The 22,500-nt window shown below is 44.5% G+C and overlaps 2 protein-coding genes across 2 annotated transcripts in view; both read right to left on the bottom strand.

Moving 5' to 3' along the window:
- LOC126570353 (leupaxin) overlaps positions 1 to 3,652 on the bottom strand; it is a 44,554-nt gene extending 40,902 nt beyond the window's left edge. The window contains exon 1 of the mRNA XM_050228064.1: positions 3,319 to 3,652. Coding sequence (XP_050084021.1) covers positions 3,319 to 3,334 — 16 coding nt within the window. The 5' untranslated portion in view covers positions 3,335 to 3,652. The remainder of the gene's footprint in view (positions 1 to 3,318) is intronic.
- Positions 3,653 to 5,717: 2,065 nt separating this feature from the next.
- Positions 5,718 to 22,500, bottom strand: part of LOC126570355 (CD63 antigen) — a 47,207-nt gene continuing 30,424 nt past the window's right edge. The window contains exons 3-7 of the mRNA XM_050228068.1: positions 12,513 to 12,604; positions 7,186 to 7,258; positions 6,980 to 7,095; positions 6,521 to 6,907; positions 5,718 to 5,973 (exon numbers count right to left, since the gene is read on the bottom strand). Of these exons, the coding sequence (XP_050084025.1) occupies positions 5,908 to 5,973; positions 6,521 to 6,907; positions 6,980 to 7,095; positions 7,186 to 7,258; positions 12,513 to 12,575 (705 nt within the window). The 5' untranslated portion in view covers positions 12,576 to 12,604 and the 3' untranslated portion in view covers positions 5,718 to 5,907. The remainder of the gene's footprint in view (positions 5,974 to 6,520; positions 6,908 to 6,979; positions 7,096 to 7,185; positions 7,259 to 12,512; positions 12,605 to 22,500) is intronic.

Here is a 22,500-nt window from a genome sequence, read left to right as displayed (position 1 = left end):
TTGCTTTGATTGATCAAATTTGAGGCAAAAGAAACATATGGCGTACAAGAACGGTCGTAGCATGCCGAAGAACACGTGCGAGGAAGTGAATTGGTGCAGAACCACGTTGCATTCGAAATAGGTCACGTCATTCACGGTTCAAGCGCCGATCGTTATGGACGTACATTTGCATTCACCAACTATTTTAATGCTGAGGAAAGTATAGCGATAGAAATAGGTCAAACCATTGACGAATCTACGATCTGTTTAAGCCAAACTTAACTTCAGAGATCACTACAAATTAGCCAAAATCCGTCCTGATGCCGGCGCAGACCTCGATGGCACGATGGCACATACTGCTACCATACACTTGAGATCATTATTTTTCACTTTGCCGCAGCAACTTTGCACATTCAGCTCGGCGGGATTTAAAGCGCGTGCAAAAAGATTTGTACCGACAGCACGTTGAATGCTAATTAGGTGTCTCGCAGTTCCAACGCGCACTCCTTCGGTAATATCGTTGACACAGACCGACACATCCCATCCTGCCGGTGCAAGTGGGTCGAAGAAGGTGCACTGCCTGATTAGGTAATTCTGCAGGCATGTTGATTCAAAACCCACCAAATACGCAAACATGAAAGGAACGAACCCCGAACCCCAGCGCACGACACCGTGAAATGGCGTGAAACGGCTTTGAGCAAGACAACGTGTTAAAGCAAACAGTGCTCACGAGCAACAACAACAACACAGAAAGGGGACGCGACACCTTAAAAAAGATAGGATCGGACTTAGGGCCCATGCAAATACACGCCACGGGTGGCTCGCGCTGCCGAAGTTAACACAGCACTTGATCATCAATATATTTTTTGTTTTAAATCTCACAATTAACAACACTTCGGCTTGATTCATCTTGCCAACAAGGAGCACAATAAAACATCGTAACAATTCGCATATCTTCGCCTGCGTTTTGCGTAATAATCGACACTTTTTATCTCCCAAAACTCACATTTAAAATACGTCACATTTGCAGAACCAATACCGCACAAACTGTATCCCGAAAACGAACCGGAAGCATCCCGGGGAAAACAACTCCTCAAAACCGGGAAACCCGCGTCAAGCCGCTCGCAACGATCCGTCGCAATCGCTTTCAAAACAGATACTACCTCGCGGGGAAGCAACGACAAATCGCGTCGCGTCACAGATCCGCCTAGCCACCCCCCCGGCTGATCACGATCTCCGACACGACTAGGAAGTCTAGTCGGCGGCGTCAAGTGAATTACAAAACGTGAGCACGAGACTCGCGCCGTTCCGTTCGCTGATGATCGCGGGGACATCTAAGATCGATCGGTTATGCTCTCGCGACCACGGAACATCAGACACGGTTGAATGGAGAGAGAGAGAGAGAGAGAGAGAGAGAGAGAGAGAGAGAGAAAGAAAGAGAGCTACGGTGCGATTAGTGGTGCTCTTTGGTCGAACACTTTCACTATCGCTAGGAGATGCTGTCGGGCAAGTATTTTTAGTAGCCCCGCTGGCGTCTTCTACGGTGACTGCACTGGAAGGTGGAAGCAGCTCGTCAATGTAAAGAGATCGGTAGCCAATGGTGGCCAGTTTTTGAGGGGCAATCAGTTCCTAGATGGCCACGTTAGAGCTTAGGGATCTTCTGAAATTATTCCTCTTTGGAATGCGTGCCCATCCTATGCTCGTTGCATTGCCAGAAGGCAAGCACCTCTCTCGAGATAATGGTTTCAGCCGGCTTAAGGTATTTAATTTCCCATAAACAGCGCCGCCTTTTTGGGGTTTTATCTTTCGAAAAAGCATTAAAATCGCGAGATAAAATCGACATTGATCGATCTACTTTCTACCGAACGAGCCGGAGTGTGAAATGAAGCACTAGGCAACGGCAACGAGGCATCTGGACCTATTCTACCCCCGGTAGCATGGCACTCATAGATGGTTTTTGATTCTTCGTCTTCACAGCGAAAGTAGATCGCCAGAGGAAATCTTATGATGAAACTTTGTGGAACACAGTAACAGAGGGCAGTGTTGCTGTGGGTAACCATCAGAACGCTTCAGAAATTAATTTCTATCGCAGCAGACAAAGAAGAGAGAGAAAAGAAATCGCAGACAACAGTACAGACTGGCACAGTTTAGAATCATAAATGATTTGATTAAGATATAGTAAGTAGATCAAACGACAGATGAAGATTGAGGAGGTACGTCTATAGCTCTCGCAACCAATCAATCCATCAGCAGGATCAATGTTCCGGCAAGGCACAGCCTCAAACGCGAGACCGTGGCCGAAGAAAGCGAGATACGATACGAGAGTTCAGCTCATCATCGGATTGCCACTTGAATCCGAGCCAAACAATCTTCGCGATGGCCGAACGTTGATGGGGGATCGATGGCGGTGGCGTCACGATAAGTTCTATGTCAAGGATTCGCTCGACTAAAAATACGACGGTTCGAAGGTGTTCTCCTGCTATCGGCTCCTAAGATACCAGGAAGTGCAACACTGGTAAGTGATCAAAACCTTCCGTCTTCCCATCCATCCAAGGAGACATGAAATGATCTAATGGTCCATTTCTCTGGCACACTTTTGGAAACATAATAACTGCGCCATGGCCGCCCAATCCGGTGGGGAATGCTGTTCCATATAAGGCACCACAGACAGCCGATCGGCAAAAAAACATACAATCAATCAATGCGATCCGTCCCAGTGTTCCGCCTGTGGCGATCTTCTGGCGATGTGATTTCATTGCTTCCACTTGCTTCGCTTCATCTCGCCGCGCTCACGTTTTACGACAAAACGTGCCGCACTCCACCTCATCTACCGTCCGAACAAGTTCCCAGTTCCCTTGGAAGACGGCAAATAGGCTTTGGACCACCGCTGAAACGGCCGTTATGTTTCGAGGATTCAGTTTTTGGGCTCTATCGACTAGCGACGGTGGTGGCGACAGCGGGAGCGGCGCACCGGCCCATTCCGAGATGATAGATGCCTTATAAGGAAATTCCGCTCTATACGGTCCGGTTTGGTCGACAGTTGGCCTTCCAGCCACACACCGTCACCTCTGTCGCGGGTTCTTTTGGGTATTCCCTCCTTTTGATTCCGACATGCTTCCGTTGCCACCGATAAAGCGAGTCTAGATTTGCTTCCGTTTGGCTCCAGGCTCCAGACGATGCCGGGGCTGGCCAGAAATAGCGAGATATTTGAAATGAACCAAGCCGTTTGTCGCCTGAGAGCCCGGAAACTCGTCGGTTGGAACAACATCCGCAAAAATGTGATGCGGCCGGGGGCCAGCTAGGGGATGATGCATCTTGCGTGCCGATTTGTTGACTTACCGAGATCGTCCATCATCTGCGTCCGGTAGAGGCTGGGCCGGAGTTATCGCTGATTCACAAACTCCTCAAGCAACAAGGGAAGAAGTATTTTTCAAGTCTTACTCGTCTTTGGGACGAGTTATTTCACTTATAAGCACTTAAACGTTCTAGTAAAGTAGAGAATCGCGAAAACGCGAAACGTAGAACTTTGCAAAAACAACTCTTCCGGCACTGATAACAGCACTTAAAAATGAGTTAAACACTGGCACTAAGCCGAAGTAATTAGAGAACACAATGAGTCACACAAACAACACCAGTTTCACTCACAAAAGTTTGTAAAAAGTTGGTTTTTGGGTAAAAAATGATAATTCCTCCAAATCGACACCGCCGAGGCAAAGAACTTTGTTTTGGTTTTCGTTTGACCTGACTTGGGTCAAGAGTACCCCAAAAGAGGCCACAACTGTGGATTGCGTGACTGCTCGAATGTGGTCGATTTTTTCAAATCGACCGTTACCACCAAATTCAAAACCAACGAAAATCACGTGGCCAAAAATCTCCAAGATAAATCAGCTAAAAGTTTACATAAACCGATGCCTATTGTTCGGAGTGATGGAAAATAAATCAGAACTCGTTTTGTGTGTCCTATGTATTTTATTTTCAGTAATTTCTAGCATTCAATCAGTAAAATACATTTATAAAAATATCAACACCGTGGTTCTGTACTGTCTTCTACTTGCACACGCCGATGCCCTAGAATGCGTAAACGATTCCATGATGGGAACGGAATAAAGATATTTCAGTATTCTTTTCTTAATTTGGGGAGTGCCAAAACATAACTTTGTAATGTGATGTTTGAGTTTTTTAAAATCTGTGGATACAAAACGTAATATAGCGTTTCAATAGGCAAACAATAGACATTGCACTGTGTATCTGATAATTACGCAATGTAAAAACATATTGAGGCGCACAACTCTATTGATTGCGGTAAACCGGAAACGGAGAAGCTGATCGCTGAAGCAAATATTGAATAATGAACAGTGAACGATCGCCAGCACACGGGACGGGGATTAATCCTTTGGATTTACTATTGTTGTTTGCTAGCGAGTTGTGTAAATAGATTTAAATTTAGCTGCACTTCTCTTTGACGCTTTGACGTTCATTTATTTGCCTTCTACCGTTCTTTTGAGCACTCACTTACCAACCATGCCCTGGGCGGCAAAATGGTACGGATAGCAAGAGGGAAAATAAGTCAATGAGCGCCTTTCGTCGAACTGATCGGTGAGATTCTTCTTACGGTTTTATTCTTCGTGCACGACTTTTGCGTGATCGTTCACGTGTGCACGCTTTCCCTTCCATTTCCTTCATCGTAAATCTTAAGTGCGCGAGACAACGCCGCAATACACCGTTATCTCTCCTACTACGTTAAAGATGGTGAGGAATTACAATCTACTGTAGATGTGGCATTTATAAATGACGATAAAATATAGAACGATTTGAATTGTATCTGCATCACGCGGAGCGACCCTTTCACTTAGTTTCCCTATCGATCTTTCGTGCCATTAGTCTCTATTCTCCTCAACGATCGCACTTTATTCTGGATATGAGACGATTCTTCTGCCTGAGTTTCTGCAAAGTGGTTTTGTCTCGTACTCTTGCTTGTGTGGTTGGATGATAATGATGCATTCTATATGCTGAGAAATTTTTGCAATCTGAGGACAGCTAAACTACACCATCAAGAGATTTAATTCACCCCCAAACCAGCACGTTTAAAGCCAACAAAAGTACATACACCGAACCTTTCGTACATTGGTCTCGTGTTCAGCTAATGTCAATTAATTCGCACATTTCGATATCCGCTTTACCAACTAACAAGCAGGAATGGTGGAAGGGGAAAACTACGCTGAAAAATGTGGTTCTTAGCAGGAAGGTTGCGCCATTATGCATACCAATCCACCGCCGACAAGCAATTAAACATTTACATCAAGCGCCATACGCTGGCCTATGCAATGTGACAAACATCGAGCCTCGTGCATAGCACGAATTTGCACGTATTCCAAAGCCACACGAGACTGATTCGTATGCCGCCGCACAACTCTAGTGGGAGTACTGTTCTAAAATCCTCTAAAATCATCCCTCGGCAGAGTAGGAGATAATTGGTAAAATTATTGATTTCATTTTGTTCCCATTTCAAAATTGTTGGCCTGGTGGGAGTGGAATTCCGGTTACTTAGTGTGGAGGTATTTTGTGAGCTACTCTCTTTCCTAACACAGCAATTTCTACACCCTTTTCTGTTTTGCCAATGTAACCTGTTCTGGGTGAGATTGTTCTGAGGATTTGGGAGTGTGGTTCTTCTATGTTAAGATGAGCAACATTGTGCAGGCTTATGGAATGAGAGTTGTGAGCAAAACGAACCGCAGAGCTACTATACTGTTTCTGTATTCTGGGTTCTAGAGTGTTTTGATTGATCGGTACTTCAGTTCATCCACCTATCGGTTAAAGGTTTCGAATTTGTTTCGTTGATATCGCAACAGCAGTTCATTCCGTAAAGGATGTCTTTGAATTGGAATGTTTCGTCTCTCGCTCCCTGTTTATTGTTGAGTTTTTCACAATTTAGACAGTTTCGTACTGGCGCCGGAATGAACCGTACAAGCAGCATGCCAGCAGGACCGCGATGAGCTGCAACGAGAAAAAAGAAGACGATTAATCGTAATAATGGCAAACATACGGCTCGTCCGTCCTTATATATGTTAAAAAAAAAATCGTAATAATGGAAGAATGCTATATTCCCTTTCAACAACCAAAGCTTCCACTCATGCAATTTCATGGTATCGATAATGATGGCGACAAGAATCTACATTCAGACTTGCAGCCAATGAGTTCTTGATCCGAATACATAAAATCGTAATTAGCATATTTTGACCAGACCACAACGAAATCCCTAAGGTTGAACACGCTCCAATAGCCGCCATTCTGACCCATAAATTTGGTCCGTTTTGCATGGGGCATGTAAAGGACGCAAACCCCAATGACGAATGAGCGAAGGGGAAAACTTTTAAACTCAATCAGCAGCCGGCCGTTGTCGATTCATTAACAATCTGCTCACCAACCGCGAAAGGTTAATTTCATTTGTTCGCTCCGCTTTGACGGAAGGCCCATCGAAATGTGATCCAGAACTTTGGTTGTCGTTTTGCTACACTTGGCGGGGCAGTGACCCTCTACTGACCTGTACGATTGCCAATCCAATGCCGATACCGGCCAAGATGAGCGACTTAGAGCCGAGGAAGCTGGAGAGCTTCGAGAAGCAACCCTCCGTAGATGCGTACTCCCGGGTGCACTTGGTCACCCCCATCGGCATCCGGTGACAGCAAGCCCTCGGTACGGTGTCGTTCTTGTAGATTGGCTCCCAGTCTTCCGGCCCATTGATGCCACAACACTGCATCTCCGACTGTACCAGATTCCAAGCTTCCTGAGCCCCCTTATCGTTCGGGTAGCTTTCAAGGGTTTTGTTGAAGCCTTTCTCCAGGATGCCGCTCAGTTGCTCGTGCTTGTAATAACCGGCGACGCCAATACCGATCTCAACCAGGAATACCACCCCGAGGAAGATGGAGAACTAAAAAGCAGAAATTCAATCCGATTAGTGAGCGGGGTCAGAACTGAGCTGATTCTAGCAAACCAAACCTACCGTTATTATCATACAAGGACTTTCCTTGGCGGCACCACAGCATCCGAAGCATGCCACCACGAAGATGATCGATCCAATCACAATCAGCACAATCGGTGCGGTCCAGAAGCTCTCGCCTGTGGTTGGTGAGGGGGAAAAACATTGAAAATACACAAATGATTCACTTTAATAGTGCCCCTTCGCTAGTATGTTGCCCGAATATTTACCGACAAAGTTGGAGTAATGATAGTAGTACGACTGGATGACGGTTCCAGTTATGACCACAATTCCGCCAGTGATCTGCAAGTGGGGTGTAAGATGAGAAACGAGAAAGGTTAAGGAACGGAGAATAACGATCAATAAAAAATCGGTTAGGTTACGCAAACAGCACCAAATGCAATCAGCATGATGGACCACGGGTGGACAAACACGGGAGAGCATTAATTGCAAATCGATGAACTCGATGGAGCTCGTGTCTGCCGAGCAATGAAAATGTACATCGAATGCGAAAGAATCACTGGAACGACAGTCTTCGGTTGCGCTCTATGCACCAATGGATGATCCAAATTAGTTTGTTCATTACAGTAATGAGCATTACAGCGTTATGATGATGCCGTGTCGTGTGAACAGAACAAATTAAGAAGGTCTGTGTTTTTTTAAATGACGAATGATCGAATGATGATGATAGCGTGTCAATAATGTTATTGGACTCAATCTCTTATTAGAATGCCGACCGCATAAGAATGTATCAACCAGTTCGCGGGCCATTTGCATTTTTTTCATCAAAGCCAGAAAGGTAAAGGCAATCCGTTTCCGAAATCCGATGATGGAGGCGCCCTTCGAAATGGAGGCGCCCCACGAAATGGAGGCGCCAGTAGCCGGTACTTTCAGGGGTTTGTAATAAAAATTTAAATGGTTAAATAACCTTTGAATCTCAAACTCCATTATGTGGTGAAGGTTGACATGTTGAAAAAACCTTCATTCGAATCTACCTTTGCTCTAAATTTATTCACCTCTGCTCTAAATTGTGGCAAAAAGAATTCATTCTTTACTTGGCCTTTCAAAAAAGCGTGATCCTGTACCATCACTCTGCAAAAGATGATATCAAAGACCGATACCTCAAAAAGTTCAACCACACAAATCACAATTATTGACAACGAAACACCCACGATGGAGGTTGTAAATTTTCTTAAGAATTTCAAAATCACCAGAGACCTTCGCTATCTACAGCAACAGCTACGTACTGCGCTTCATTTATATCAATCATGCACCTGGGCGTCATAAATCTCAATTTACGCCTTTTCATCCACCACCAGCCCACTACCAGCCTACACATGATTTGATTAAACATTCTAGTTCTTTCGATTCTCCGTGATGGTGACGTGGCCAAGCCGTTCTTCCAAGGACATTTGCTTCAACACTTTAGGGACCAGTCGGACAGCGATCCAGTGACGTTTCGTTCCTTTCGCTCAGACCGCTGTTTTGCGTCACATTTTGCCACAAAGAGAAAGATAAATGGGAGTTCTCGTTTTGAGAAAGTAAACCGCAGCTCAGACACCTTCACACTCGAGGGCCAGCTGCTGCACTACATTCCGCACGACACTGGCACGTAGCATTGGATGAAGATTGCTCTGCCTGATCCAAAGATGCGACCGTAGTACATCGATTGCACCGCAAAACGGGCTCAGTAATAATCTCCTGACAGTCTATTTGTTCACCTGGCTTCGTACCTGTCGCCAGCACCGGTATGCAGATACTGTTCGGATCGCAGATTAAACGACCAGGAACTTTTCGCAACGGAAAGGAGTATTAAAAGGTAACTCCCGGTTGAACACGGACTACACTGGCTTATGGCGAGACTGACATTGCAAACATTTCAGGGAGCAATATCAATATTGCAAAAGGTGCCAGATGTTCCAGTTTACCCTCACATACCCACTACTTTACTCGACTGTCCCCGCCAGCTGCTGCTGACGGTGAAAACCCAACGGCGAACGAGCATCGTACGGTGCACAGCGCTCACGCCGGTTCGCTGAAGTGCATCGTCTTTCGAATCAACGGTCGCAGCAGACTGGAGGGAGCGAAAAACTAATTTACTCACCACAATTAATCAATATTTCATAATGAGAAAATGATCGGTCGTCTCAGCCGACCACTAGGAGCGAAGAGAGACTTTGGTCCATCATACTTTGGATTGACTCGAGTGTTTAATGGATTTCTAGTCATTTAAAATGTCGTTTGTGTAAACAGTATTCGACGATAGAGACTAATTTAACAAGTTCATTGAATGGCAAAGTGTGATAAGTTGAAATAGCTTAAAAACTATTTTGCAATAACATTTCACTTGTCGTTATCAAACAGTTGGTACCCATGGAACCAATCAGCAGTTACACACCATTGCCAACCCGCAACAGACATCATCATCATCCATCACGATATGCTGGTGCTATACTGTGCGCGGTAGTGATCGGCGTGTACCACCCCACAGGAGGAGCATAACGAAGCGCTCTTATCGCCACTGTGTGTACTGGTGAGGACCAGATAACGGGGAACAAGATTGACAGCCGTGTCACCGGTTGGGCGCTGCTGTCAGATTGTCACGAACAAGTGTAAATCAGCCATCGTGCTGCCACCGAGACGAGATAATGTCCTATCTACAGAATTGGTTCAAAATCGATTCTTGCGTCTTGTAGGTTCATTTGTTCCAGTTTCAATTCAGGAAATCATATCGGAAATCGGAAACCACATTCCATCGATGCGATATGATCGGAACCGCGGCGAACCGCGATCGGCCATGCTTTGAGCACGGCAATGTTGCAACAACAGACATCGACAGCGTGGTGAAAATTGAAGCTTTTTGGAGATAGCATTCCTTCGGGCTATAACTATCTGTAGCTCTCTTCACCTGTATGGGGACCACCCCGAGGCAGAGTCACATTCGTTTCTGCGAATCTGTGAACTCGTCGTCGGTATTCACATTTCATTTCGGATCCTTTATGCTTCATTTAACAAATGCTATTGGCCACATGTCATGGAGCAAATTGCCATCATCAGGATCACGCTTCCAAGAGGGCAATTGCATGCTCGCTTTGCTGCCTAAGGCTGATCTCCTGTGGCAATCGCATCGTATGATTTGACTAATCAAACGACAACTGGTCCCTGGTGGATGCATCGTCATGCAGTGCCAAGCACTGGGTTCCACTGGGAACGAACCTAGACCGAGCGCCTAGAGCTGTGCGTTTTAATGCAAATGTGGCTAATCAATTTAAATCATTTGCACGGGCGCTCGGTACGGCTTGATCTTTGACCAACGGTATCGGACCATCAGTTACATGAGGCAAACCCATGATCGCCCATCATGAACCAATGATAGTCAGTGAGTGAGTGAATGATAGTGGTATCAGCAAATGTATCGTTCCACATCTTCTAATCGCTCAACCCACACAAGATTACATGTGATTCATTTCACCTTGCTGGATGTAACTGTGGTTCAGATACATCATAATCCTTCGTGTATTCATAAACAGTTGAATGAGAGGAGTAGCAGCACGTTTGCTGCGCGCCGTTGGTTGCTTTCCAAAATCACGCTCCTGACATATGAATTAACATTTTAATTAAATTACTTTCACCGACACTACCAACCAACCCACATGAGTTCAGCCCACCCGTGGACGGTGTTGGGGACGGTGGGGCTAGGAATTTATTTCAACATATTTTGCCAATGCAAATTTCCATCTTCCCGTAACTCATAACCCGCGTGTGCATATCTTGTTTATGTGATCGTGCTCTCCCACGCCATTTCCTGTCACGCTCGCAAAGCATGGCATGAGTTTTGCTGCCGGAAAGGAAGAAGTTTGGGACCCGGCATGAGCAAAGGCTGTAAATTAAGTATCTCTGTACTGGAGGTTCGCTGCGAGTGTGAGAACGGGCAAGAATACGAATCTGAAGTGAGCATTCTAAAGCAAAAGAATAATATTTGAAGCCTTTTTTTTATTTATGCTCTGAATGGATGTTTAATTTAGATTCCATGCCAGAAGCTGCTATGGCACCGTGTGTTACATAATTTCGTAAGCGCCAGGAAAGCAATGATCGATACAAAACACATGAAGGTGTTAGAGGAAAATAAATACAGCTATCAGAAAGGAAAGATAATTGGCATCTAGAAATTTGTAACGCAAAGCCGCTTCTTCCTATCTCGCCTGCAGAACACGATACAAGTCGAAGGACAAAATTCCTTTTGCTGAATCCACTGAAACCTAACATTTTCAAACCATTACATATCCAGTTTAAAGCTTCTAACCGCTCTGCTTAACGCACACAAGCCATTAGCAACCGTCCCAAACCCATCTGTAGTTCTCGAGCCCTCCCAAGCCAACATCAGTGACCACTCCAGTGCTCAGTGGCCCCTATCGTTGGTCAATTTACAATTCCATTTTATGACAGCTACCCTTTATCCCAATTTTTCTGTAGCTCCAGCTGGCACGCTGGATGGTTTTAGGGGATGGCTACCTGCTGGGGTAGTTGGCCGCGTGAGATGGCATTACGGGGGGATTGGCGTATTTGGAATGTGCCCGGATGTGAACGAATTAAATATTTTACATTTTGCACACTCAGCCGCTGTTACGGAACGGGCTGGGCAAACTCATTTTGGATCATATTTTTAGGGGAGTTGAAAGTTGCTGCGTGACTGCATGATTGCGCACGTAAGCACATTCTCGTAGCACTACAAAATCCTAAAAGTAAAGCGGAAATAATAATGCTCTTACTTCCTTTAGATGGTTTGAGATATGTGCGAAACTTTCCGTCATTAATATTCTCTGCAAAAAACGAGAAACAAAGAGTTCTCACCTAGTTTTCACTCCATCGATGGTGCAAACTAATCCAAACAAATCCGCTAGTAGCGAATGCACCATCGAAAGGACTGCACTCTAGCTCAAGCCGATACTAGCGACGCTACCAACCAAATGGCTGCAGTACTGCCGCAAGCACTGTTGCTATAGCACGAGCACCAACTACATAAATTTCGCTTCGTTCGATTTCAAGTGCAGCTTCCTACCCCGCACTACTCTCTTCCTGTCTCTCTCTGGACTCCATTAGGGTAATTGAATTAAGTTTCACGGCAACATTTTCGTTTTCCCTGGCACTTTATTAGCGGTGCGTTATAATGACTATTTCTGTCCCTAGTTCGGCTCTTGCCTTGGATGAAAAGCTGAGCAACGGGCCATCATCATCATCAGCCAGAGTAACGGCGGAATGGGAAAGTTTGAACAACTTTCCAGTGCAAGCGTTCTACTTTACCTCTGGAGCGCGATGCAACGCACCGTTCGTTTGGACCGTAGAATGACACAGAACGCCCCTGCGGCACGGACTTAATAGCTATATCATTTGCGGTTTAATGGCACGATCCTGCGGCAAGGGGATCGTGCGGCTGACGGAGACAGGTTGAGATATGCGATGCACTTTCCTAGGTAATCGAACCGGCAAACCGGGATGACGTTGAATGGAGCCGTGTATCGTTACAAGAAACATCAGCTGATGATGATAAGCTACTTACCGCGAACAAGAAGTTGAAGAAGAACACCAGATAGCGCACGCACGATATTCCCAGCGAAGGCATTTTGGAGGGGGCTGCAAGGGCGGTGTTTGCTGTAAATCGAAAAGAGAACGGTTTGATTGAAAATCGATTTTTAGTACAAGCGTGTTTCGTGTAAGCTAGAGAGGACTACATTCTACAGAAAGAAGATATGCTGCGATAAGCTGCTATCTTTAAAAATGTATTTTTGAAAGATACGTCCAAGGGAACGATAATCATTGCATAATGTTGGCAGGAGCCTGCATGTACTTGTTCCGAAGAAAACTTTGTTTCAAGTGTAGGTCCATCAAAACCTTCACCTGTCAGTGGCCAGCATAACTCTTTTTGTTTTTTTCCAAAAATTCTAAACCCCTTCTGCTGATCCACATTAATCCTGAAGCCGATTAGAAGCGATCTATCTCGCCGCAGTAGTTTGAAGCGGCTTTTCACTAAGCTGATCCTTAACGCTGCTTCACTGAAGACCAGAAAGGTCTGCAGGATAGAAAAAAAGGTTACATTTCGCTCCATCCTGTACTGCGAACTTTTAATTAAATTAATTCCACCTGCCGGCGTTAGGCAATCGCGAGGTTCACAGTAAGCGTAATACTTTGGGAGGTGAATTCCTAAAATTACAACCAACAATTCATTAGCCTGTAGCAAAGGGGAATTCTGAAAATAATTGGATTTCGGATTTCCGTGGAACAGAGTAAATGTTTTCGATAAATAAAAGTAGCACCTTTGCTGTTCCTGAGCACTGTAATAACAGTGTTGCAGCTAATCAAGATAAAATAAAGCTCCCGAAGGTGCACAAAGGTCACCTTAAAGGTGCGGATAAGACGGTCGCAAGATTACCCGTACGAGCACCAATCAATAAACTGATCGCGTCTGAAGCGATAAGCGTAGGAAAGGCGTGACAAACCAGCTAAAAAGCGACAAACAAGCTTTATTTCCGTTTTTTTGCAGCAAAGTTAAGTTTGCAGCAAGTTACCGGAAGGTCATAAATTCAAAATGTTTCTCTTTTCCCTGGCGAAACCCGCGGGCGCGACATTGAAACATTGGGAGACACCAAACACCCAAATCAACAGTAACCCAAAACCCAAGAAAATAAATCCTTTTTTTCGAAGGACCGGGGCATCCTCCTGTCCCGTCTTTTCCGTCCTTGAGCCCAACCCTAGTAATAGTGTAGAGATTATGTTCGTTATGTTGAAGCTGATCTCGAACCATCGGTGGCAGTTTATCCCTTTTGCTCCACTGGGGCTGGAGGCTAGGCGATTGGGTTGAAATAAAATTAAAAAAAAACACATCTTGACGCCCCATAAACTCTCCCCTTGTTGAATAACAACCTCCATTTCCCTATTTCCCAATGGGGGACGAGTCGAGTCCCTCGCCCATAGTGAGAGCGAACGGATGAATAAACAAACAAAAACATGATGATCAAAAATTTAATCTGCCAACACGGCCAGAAAGTAATTGAAAATGCCACCAGAAAAGCGAGGAAAAAAGAGCTGAGAAAGCTGCAAGAAGTCGGCCTTCGACCACGGGATGGATGTAGTTCGCCTATCGTTTAGGCGAACGAACGAACAATTGCTTTACGAGGTATTACCTAGAAGGGCGTATCTTGGGCGCTTCGGCTATTGGTATTGCAATCGAAGAAATTCATAAATCCCACACACACCCCCTATCTCTCACAGAGAATGTGGCTGAATTGTAGGCCAAGTACGACTGCTTATGACAGCAGGGCTGGTAAGGATGGGCCTAGCAAAGTCCTAGCTATGGCAGGAATGAAATGAAAGAAACAAAAGTACCTGTTGAAGAGACCAATCTAACCCCTGGTGGTCGCTATTGTGCCGCAATTGATATGTTGCCTCGCTATCATTACCAAACATGCGCGGATGATTGATGAGAGCGAATCAATAGTTCACGCTTCATCCACACATTCAATCGATTTCTCACCAAAAGTAAACACCCTGATGGAGATGATGTGTTTATCCTTTCGCTTGTGACGAAGTGACAGAAAGATGGCAAACATAAGACACAGGCGTTTCCATAATTTCCCCCGGAAGCATTAAAGTAATGAAAAAGACGAAAAAAATGTTACAAAACTGGTTTAATCGTTACAAGATTTAATTTCTAATTGCAATCAAGAAATGGTATTGCCAGCAGACAACTTCGCGTGTTTCACCAAAATCAATATCTCCTTTCGCTTCGTTAACGGAAGTAGAGCGATTTATCAGGAAACTGCTTTATTTTAGGCGTGCTCGCTCCTTCTTATTGAAAGGATTTAACCCAATCAATACGGCGCTGGGACGCCACCAATTCCATTTCCGATTTCCAGCAAACGCTCCCCGAAAGAAGGAAACGAATCCTCTTTCTCTCTCTGACATGGCATTTAGTTTCGAGCCGCTTATGGTAGCAGCTGGTATCCGGCCTTCGGTCGAACGGAGTACTTCAAACAAAAGTTCATCTTCACCGCTTCGCCAAAGGCTGATAAATTGTGCGGCGGCATTACGGATCAGTCACTGATCAGTAGCATGTGGCCAAATGATGCCAAGGAAGCGAAATGAAACGAAATTCCCTTGATGCCCTCGATCGAATCATCTTTGAAGCAACATTTGGGATTGACCGGACATAGCAACCTGTGCATTCTTTTGTGCACAGACTATTGTTAAACGGAACAAAGAATAACGTTTTGTGGCTTGAGGACCACTGCGAGTGGATTGAGCAAACGATTTTATTTGTAAAATTGTGATTTTATTATGAGAAAAACATTTCACAATAAAACCAAAGGTTCTTAAAACAGAGAGATAAGAGTTAGAGCAAGCATAGCAACGCGCAATATGCGTTTTTTGAGTTTTGTTGTGCGTTTAATGTTATGCGTTAATATACTATTAAATGACAAGGTAAGCTCTTGGGAAAATTAACTCTTGGGAATAAGCTAAACATTGCTAGCCACCCCTATGCGACCGACCGGACCGGAGAGGACAACATCCAAATCATTCAAGCTAACGAAGTGGTGACCTATGAGCCGCCCCTCAATAATTCAAACCAACTGCCGTGTGTCTCATGAATATTCCATTAACCTCGAATCGAATGCCAATTGGCTATGTCACGGAAGAAAGGACACGTATGTATGTACACCGGCTGTACATATACGCAGAACTCGAAGCAGCATATAAAAGTCCACATTCCTGAAGGATCTCCTCGTATACATATGGAGGATTCATCGATTGAAAAATCGGTTTCTAATTTAAATCCCCCCGGGGAAGGCGTCCTGCCAACCAATCCCGTTTCCGATACACAAATCGAAATAGACAGCAGTCGGGCTGTTCACTATCTGCCAAAGTGGGTAGCACAAGCTACCTATTCATGCATACCCAGTCAATACTGCGCGCCCCGGGCTTTGGTCTAGTCTTCGCAACCGTTGTTGGCCTCAATCTGCTATCGCTTATTGCCATGGACAACGGCGGTCGTTTCTTCCATTTTCGAGAGAATTTCCCCCCAAAAGCGTAAACAGCGGCACTTCATCCTGTGGTGATCCTTGCCGTTGCTAGCATTTTGGCAGCATCATGCTCAAGGGATCAACACATACCACTCCACCGCGTGGCAGCGAGTGGCCCAAAACCAATCGCACCAAAGTGGCCACACGTCCGCCCGCCATATACGTCGATTTCCGTCGTCCGTGAAACCCCGCTGCTCACATTTCTCACTCAAAAATCATCGGATGGGTCAGATAACGAACGGACTGATGTGGTGGTTCGATTTGCACTGTGATTAATATTTTATTCCCCCGACGAGACCAGGGAAAAGGCCCATCACCGCACGTAGTTATTTATGTTGTGTTGGATGTTTCAATTCGCAGGCCAATGCTGGCAATGAATAGCTTCAATTAGTGAAACATTTTAAATCAAATCGTTCAGGAATAGTGACGGGTTTGGTGGTTTGATTTTAAATGGTAGCATGCTGATGTCTTTTATTTAAATATTCATTTCATTGTTTACAAAAAAGCGTGCAAATGATAAATGATACAACTTTTATAAAGATTTCAGAGTGACTCAGAGTGAGATCGATAAAAATAGAACATCAGAGACCATCAATCGAAAGCGTTGCAGCTCTTTTTATCCCTTGAAATGTCGTTATCGCCGAAATGTGATTTGTCAAACGTTGGCATAGTGAGCAAGTTTCTGTTGACGAGACGAAATATTCGTGGCAGAAAATATGGCCACGTTGAGTACCGTTCATCGATCGATATTCAGTTTATTTCAAAAAGGGAGACAGAAAGGTAAAATACGAATCATAAAAGATATGCATTTCGTACAAAGTATGGTGAGATGGGGATGCAAATGCATAATTTATGTCCTTGCAATCCACTCCATTCGTCACTGACGCACTTCAGCTACAATTCCCTTTGGCTCAAGATGAAAACATGGAGATTTGATTGGAACCTAGCGATGCAACCATTTTTTGGTGCACAAAATCGAATAAAAATACACACAGCACAAAACGATCCTTAAATGGAACAGGGAAATTTTTAGAAGTGAATTATGGTACTTCTACTTTAGCAACTGCAACCAAATAAGCGCTAAATTCTATCAAAAGTTTATCAAATATACGTCAGTTTCCATATTGGATGTTTCGGTTATCTGCTCTGTACCATTCATATCCCACTTTGCTCCGAATAACATGCCCTTTGTGGCAAACCCTCATAATTCTATGCTAATATCGGCTCCCAACGGATTCTGTCGCTTATTTAGGGCTTCAGGGAAGACCGGAAATTGGCCACAAATTCAAATACAAGACGCTACCTCCAGACTTTATTGAATAGCATCAAGAGGGACCGAAAATGATTTAACAACCGCTTTCCGATAATGATAAAACAATCAAACGCAGATTGAGTTCTTACTCATCCTTGCTACCAACGGATGCAAACATCCAGAAGGATTCTATACAACGAAAGCTCGACCTTTTCCTCCGTGGCAATCAGTTTTCCATTCTGTAAGCCATGTTGATGCTTGTAAAATAAGTTAATAGTTGTAGATTAAATTAAAGATCTTCAAAAAGTTAGCTACGCAAATCCTCATGCACAAAAACTTGTTCGTATGCGCCAGAGCCGTATCCGTATGCTTCATGGTGTCGATGTGCTGGGTTGTGAACGTTGTGTTCCAGCTCCAACCTCATTTACATTCAGTGACCCATGCAGTGACTGTTTTCCTGTTCCCTTTTTGATAGACGAGCGTTGGAGACTTCTCAACTGTTTTCGGGTTATTTGCCTTTCGTATAGTACATTTGTTCAAGTTGCTTCCACAATATTATGATGTTTATGTTGATAAAATATGATTTCATGAAGATGTCACCTCGGTCATATCGATCACAACGATTATTTGTGTCAATGAACTTCGATAACGCACGCCTGTCATTAGCACATTGAGCAGAAAATTAATTTAAAATGCACCAATTAAAGAACGGACATTGAACACAGGGGACGGATTGGCAAATGCGTCCATGTACCATTTATGCAAACGGTGCCCGAAGTGGAAAAAAACATTTTGTGGCCATCGGGGTTGTCGGATATTACCCGTTCACGGTTGAATGAAACTGCAAATTGAGTTTAACAACAGTGATATGCTATCAGGCTGCCGTGTCGTTAGCATGTGTCCACTTTTATGCTCATACTCACACGAAAAGGTGCTCAATTCAGCGTTGAATGTTGCGTTAAAAATTAATTAGTTCGTAGATGTCACCGTGCATTCCATTCCGATGGAGACGATGGTAATACGGTAATTACGGTTTCGTGATGAGTATATTTTTGAAAAATTCAATTAAAGTAAAACAAACAGACCACCTGCTTCTGCCAATAAAGTTGAGTCATTGTCCTGTTGGTAAACTAGTACACTGTGTATCATTCTCGTGTGAATGCAACCACAAAAAAAAGGAATACCATGAAGCACCACAAATTGGCCAAAATATTATCATAACCACGAGTGCTGCCAGCGAACCGAATCGTCAACATAACACATTTCTCTTTTAAAAAAATCCCGACGAACAGCTTTGCGGTAAGTTGAAACCATTTTCAGCTCCGTTTCGTCCGGTTAGTGAAATTTCCTGTAACGAATGGACTTCTGGCAAAGAACCATGAAATGGGTTCACCGGATGTTGCAACCCAAGGGGTTGCCATGGGAGTGAATGGCGAGAATGGGGTAGAAAGTAATCCTAAGCTCCGCAACTGGTTATACAGCCATGTGGAGACCATCCTTACCTAAACTATCACCGGGGTGATTAGGGTTGGGTGCGGTGTTATTTTCTCAAATCTGGGCAAAACTCATTTTCCAGAGATGAGGTCCGTTTGTAGAAAAACGCATTTGAGGTGAAATTTATGGTAAAAGGCGTAAATCTGAAGTGCTCAAAAGGACTTTTCGTTACATTTATGTTAAACCTCAAAGCTCAAAATTGTTTTGTTCATATTATAAATAACACCATGGCTTGTAATTCGATATGAGTTAGTAAATATAACAACGATTTAAGTGATTTATGTCGGGTTTACCAACAAAGTGCAATGCCTTCACAGACGGTACTAATAAACTGATGCTCCAATAACTTCCCATCAACCCCGGCAGGCCTGGCAGATCGAACAGAACCAATCAACTGCTGTACTACGTGCCTCGAATGGAGTGGTGCAAGGGCAAGCGAAACATCAACCGATGGCATCGATAGCAGAGGGGACGCCAAAATGAACACGTGGATCGTAAAATAATCGATCCCACCATCCACTGCAGCGCTTCCCGAAGCAAACAGATGCCACTGGAAGGAACAATCATGGCCAAAGCGGCAAAAGAATGCTCCAAGATGTTCCGAGCATGATGGTGTCTGATGAAGCACTGCAGCAGCAGCAGTAGCAGCAGTAACAGCAGCACGCAGTCCATCCTTTCGTTGTGCAGTACAATAAATTCCCCACTATACGGTCTAACACCTTCCGAGAGGACGGATGCGTGCACCATCGTTGGCTTGCAGAAATGGATTGGAACACACCCGGAGATGGAATCTGAACAAAAACATACTCCCCCAATAGTAACTGTCTTCTCGGATGGCATACAGAAGAACGGATCGATTGGCAAACGTGACATTAAATCACGTTTATGTTGCCTGTCTGGAGGATCTTTTGAAGGGAATTGAGGCTGAGCCACGTGACAAACATGATACTGTGGGATTTATTATACTCGGAAATTGTGCTGTAGGTGGCTTTTTGTTTTCCGGTTGCTCGATATCGACATTGAATGTAATGCACACCCCGGTGGTGTTAACCGGCGAATGTCACAGATTCATATATTTTCACATTTGTTTTAAAAGACTACAGCAAACCTGAACGAAGTACAACTCAATAACATATTCTGTGAAATAAGCGACCGTTAGATTTTATTGTATTCCATAGATACAGCCATACTACAAGGTATGGGAAGTGAAAAATCAATTCAAGACCACATTGCTTCCATTCGCTTCCGGCAGTGAATATCAGCTACGTTCATGCTAATGGTTTTGCCATAAAAGCTAATGGTTTGACCGAACAGGAGACCCGGGGCATCTGTGGCCGTTCGAAAATGCGGACACTAATTGAAAAGGATCGCGAGTCGGTGATGGCACGGAAAGGGAGGGCGCGCGCTTATGCCGATTACTTTGAAAAGGGATTTTGTTCAGCATAATCGGCGTAGCTGCAGGCATCATACACAGCATGAAACTGCATGGCGTCGATAATCAAATTCTGCTCACCAAAGGCGTGGAGGCAAGAGCATGCCAACATATTTTGCGTCATGTTGCATGTCAAGAACATGGCAGCGCATCGATCTCTTTGTCCGCTTTGTGGCAGGTCGTGAAACGTTCTGCCTTCGTGCACGGTTAGCTATCGAACGGAACATGCTTTTCACGCGATTAGACACTGCCCTTCTTTCGGTCGGTACTGGCATGTTTGTATTCACTCGCACCGGGGACCAACCTTTTTCGAAACTTAAAACGACGAACCACTCTGATTCTCCACTTCAACGCTTTTAGCTGAACAAAAAAAGAAAGGTGCTCCCATCAATGTAAAAACGATGAATCGAAGCGTGCTAGTTGTTGTAACTCGGCGCTACTCTGTATAGCAGTCGCTACGTAGTAACCGAATCGTAGCATCCAACCACGGTATCCGTTCCATTTTTAAATCTCCCCGGTGGCCAGACAACAAAGCACCGACCAGCAGAAAGGGACACAGCCAGTGTCCCTGGAATGGGGTGATTTTATATCCGACAGCAGTTCCTGAATCGCGGTCGGTATGGTCGGCAGAAGATAAGAAAAGTAAGGCGTTAAAGTTAACAAATTTAATTTAAAAATTAATTTCTATTTAATACAGGACAGTCGGGAAACTGTTGGGGAAATCTGATATCCTCTTTCAGCTTCCTTTGACCTGACCTGTGGATTGTGGGACCCGTGAGTTAAATGACCCGTTTCATTTACTACCGCTTGCTAAGCTCGTAGCGACGTCTTCACGACGTCTTCATTCTTTTAAAGAAATTTCGTGCAGTGCGATACCGTTTTCGAAGCCACTACGTTAATCAAAAGTGTTCAGGATTGCATATTTAGAAGATTCTACTTTATACAACCAAGAATTTTAGTCCCAAGAGCGTGAATCCACCAGGGACGTGAGTGAAACACAATCTTCAAGAGATGCTTATCCCCATCGCGATTCTGTTTCGGATGGTTGCATTAGCAACGCGAAGCTTTCTTTGTTCCACCTTTCACGGCCATCCATCCACGGTGCTTCTAGTGTGCAAGCGTTTCTCATTCCACAAGAAAACTTCTCTCTTTCTCCTCCTGCACCGGGGAAACTCTTCGCCGTGTGGAAATTAGGAGTGCATTTTTCAAAAGAAGAACACAACAACAACCATCGCTCACCTGATGGGGGTCCCCTTAGAGTAAGAAGTTTATGGACCACACGGACCTAGCAGAAAGTTGCCGTAGCTTTGAGGTTTTCTCCTTTGCTTTGTGCGATGGATTTGCCTTGCCACTGGAGCACTGTGAATGCAACCAAGCCGAAATCATGCATGATGCAGATCTTTTGTTATCGTCTAGCACAACAATGCACAGACATACACGCGTCCCTGAATTATGTGGCAGCATAAACATTGCGCATTGTTCAAAAAGACATTCGTACCGAGGCGGAAAATGTTGAGGAAACATTTGCTGCGAATGCCATGGATGGAAAAGCGTTTCCTCAAAGTAACTCGGCAATTGGGTCGTTTCCGTCTGCGGAGCCCTACCGTGAGTCTCATTTAGCATCGTACCGGGAAACTCATTTGAAAAGTGTGCCATTTAAGCTCTTAGCGGCAGGCAGTATTAGCTTTGAGTACCTGCAATGCACACCACCAGTGGCTACGATGGGATGGAAAGAAAAAGAACGAAAAGTACGACATTGAATACAATTTCAGAAACGAGTCCCTGGAGCAGAATAGGGGAACGGAACGGAAAATCAGAAACGATACATGGGAACCAGTAGGCTGCCGTGGAACTGGCCGTGCACTGGATGGCACAGAAAAACTGTCACGCAAACGAGGCTGGAAGGACTTTGCTCATCGCATCACTAATGATAGTTCCGGTTGATTTCTTTTCAAACTGGAGCACGATGTTTGAGAGCACGATAAGCAGCTAGAGCTTTTGTGCTGATTACGGTGTTTTATTTTTTCTTATCTCGGTCTTTTTCTGCACATCCGCGTGACGACGGTTTTCTCTTTTTCCCTGATATTTCTCCACGCGAAATATAGCACCGGTATTAGTAGATTGCAGCAGATTTGTGTGCATGGGTCGCATCATACGCTTCTATTCTTAGCGCACGTCCCATTAAAAGAGCTTAAGCGCTCCTTGGCGTGTCGATTATAAAAGAGAAAAGCAAGTGCTGCTCCTTCAAGTGCGAAAATGTGCTGCTGCAGAGAGGTTCTAAGAGTAAGGTGCA

This window comes from Anopheles aquasalis, chromosome 2, assembly GCF_943734665.1.
Source record: "Anopheles aquasalis chromosome 2, idAnoAquaMG_Q_19, whole genome shotgun sequence".
Classification (NCBI taxonomy): Eukaryota; Metazoa; Arthropoda; class Insecta; order Diptera; family Culicidae; genus Anopheles; species Anopheles aquasalis.
The sequence above is the reverse complement of the archived record's forward strand: the minus strand, read 5'-3'. Positions and strand labels throughout refer to the sequence as shown.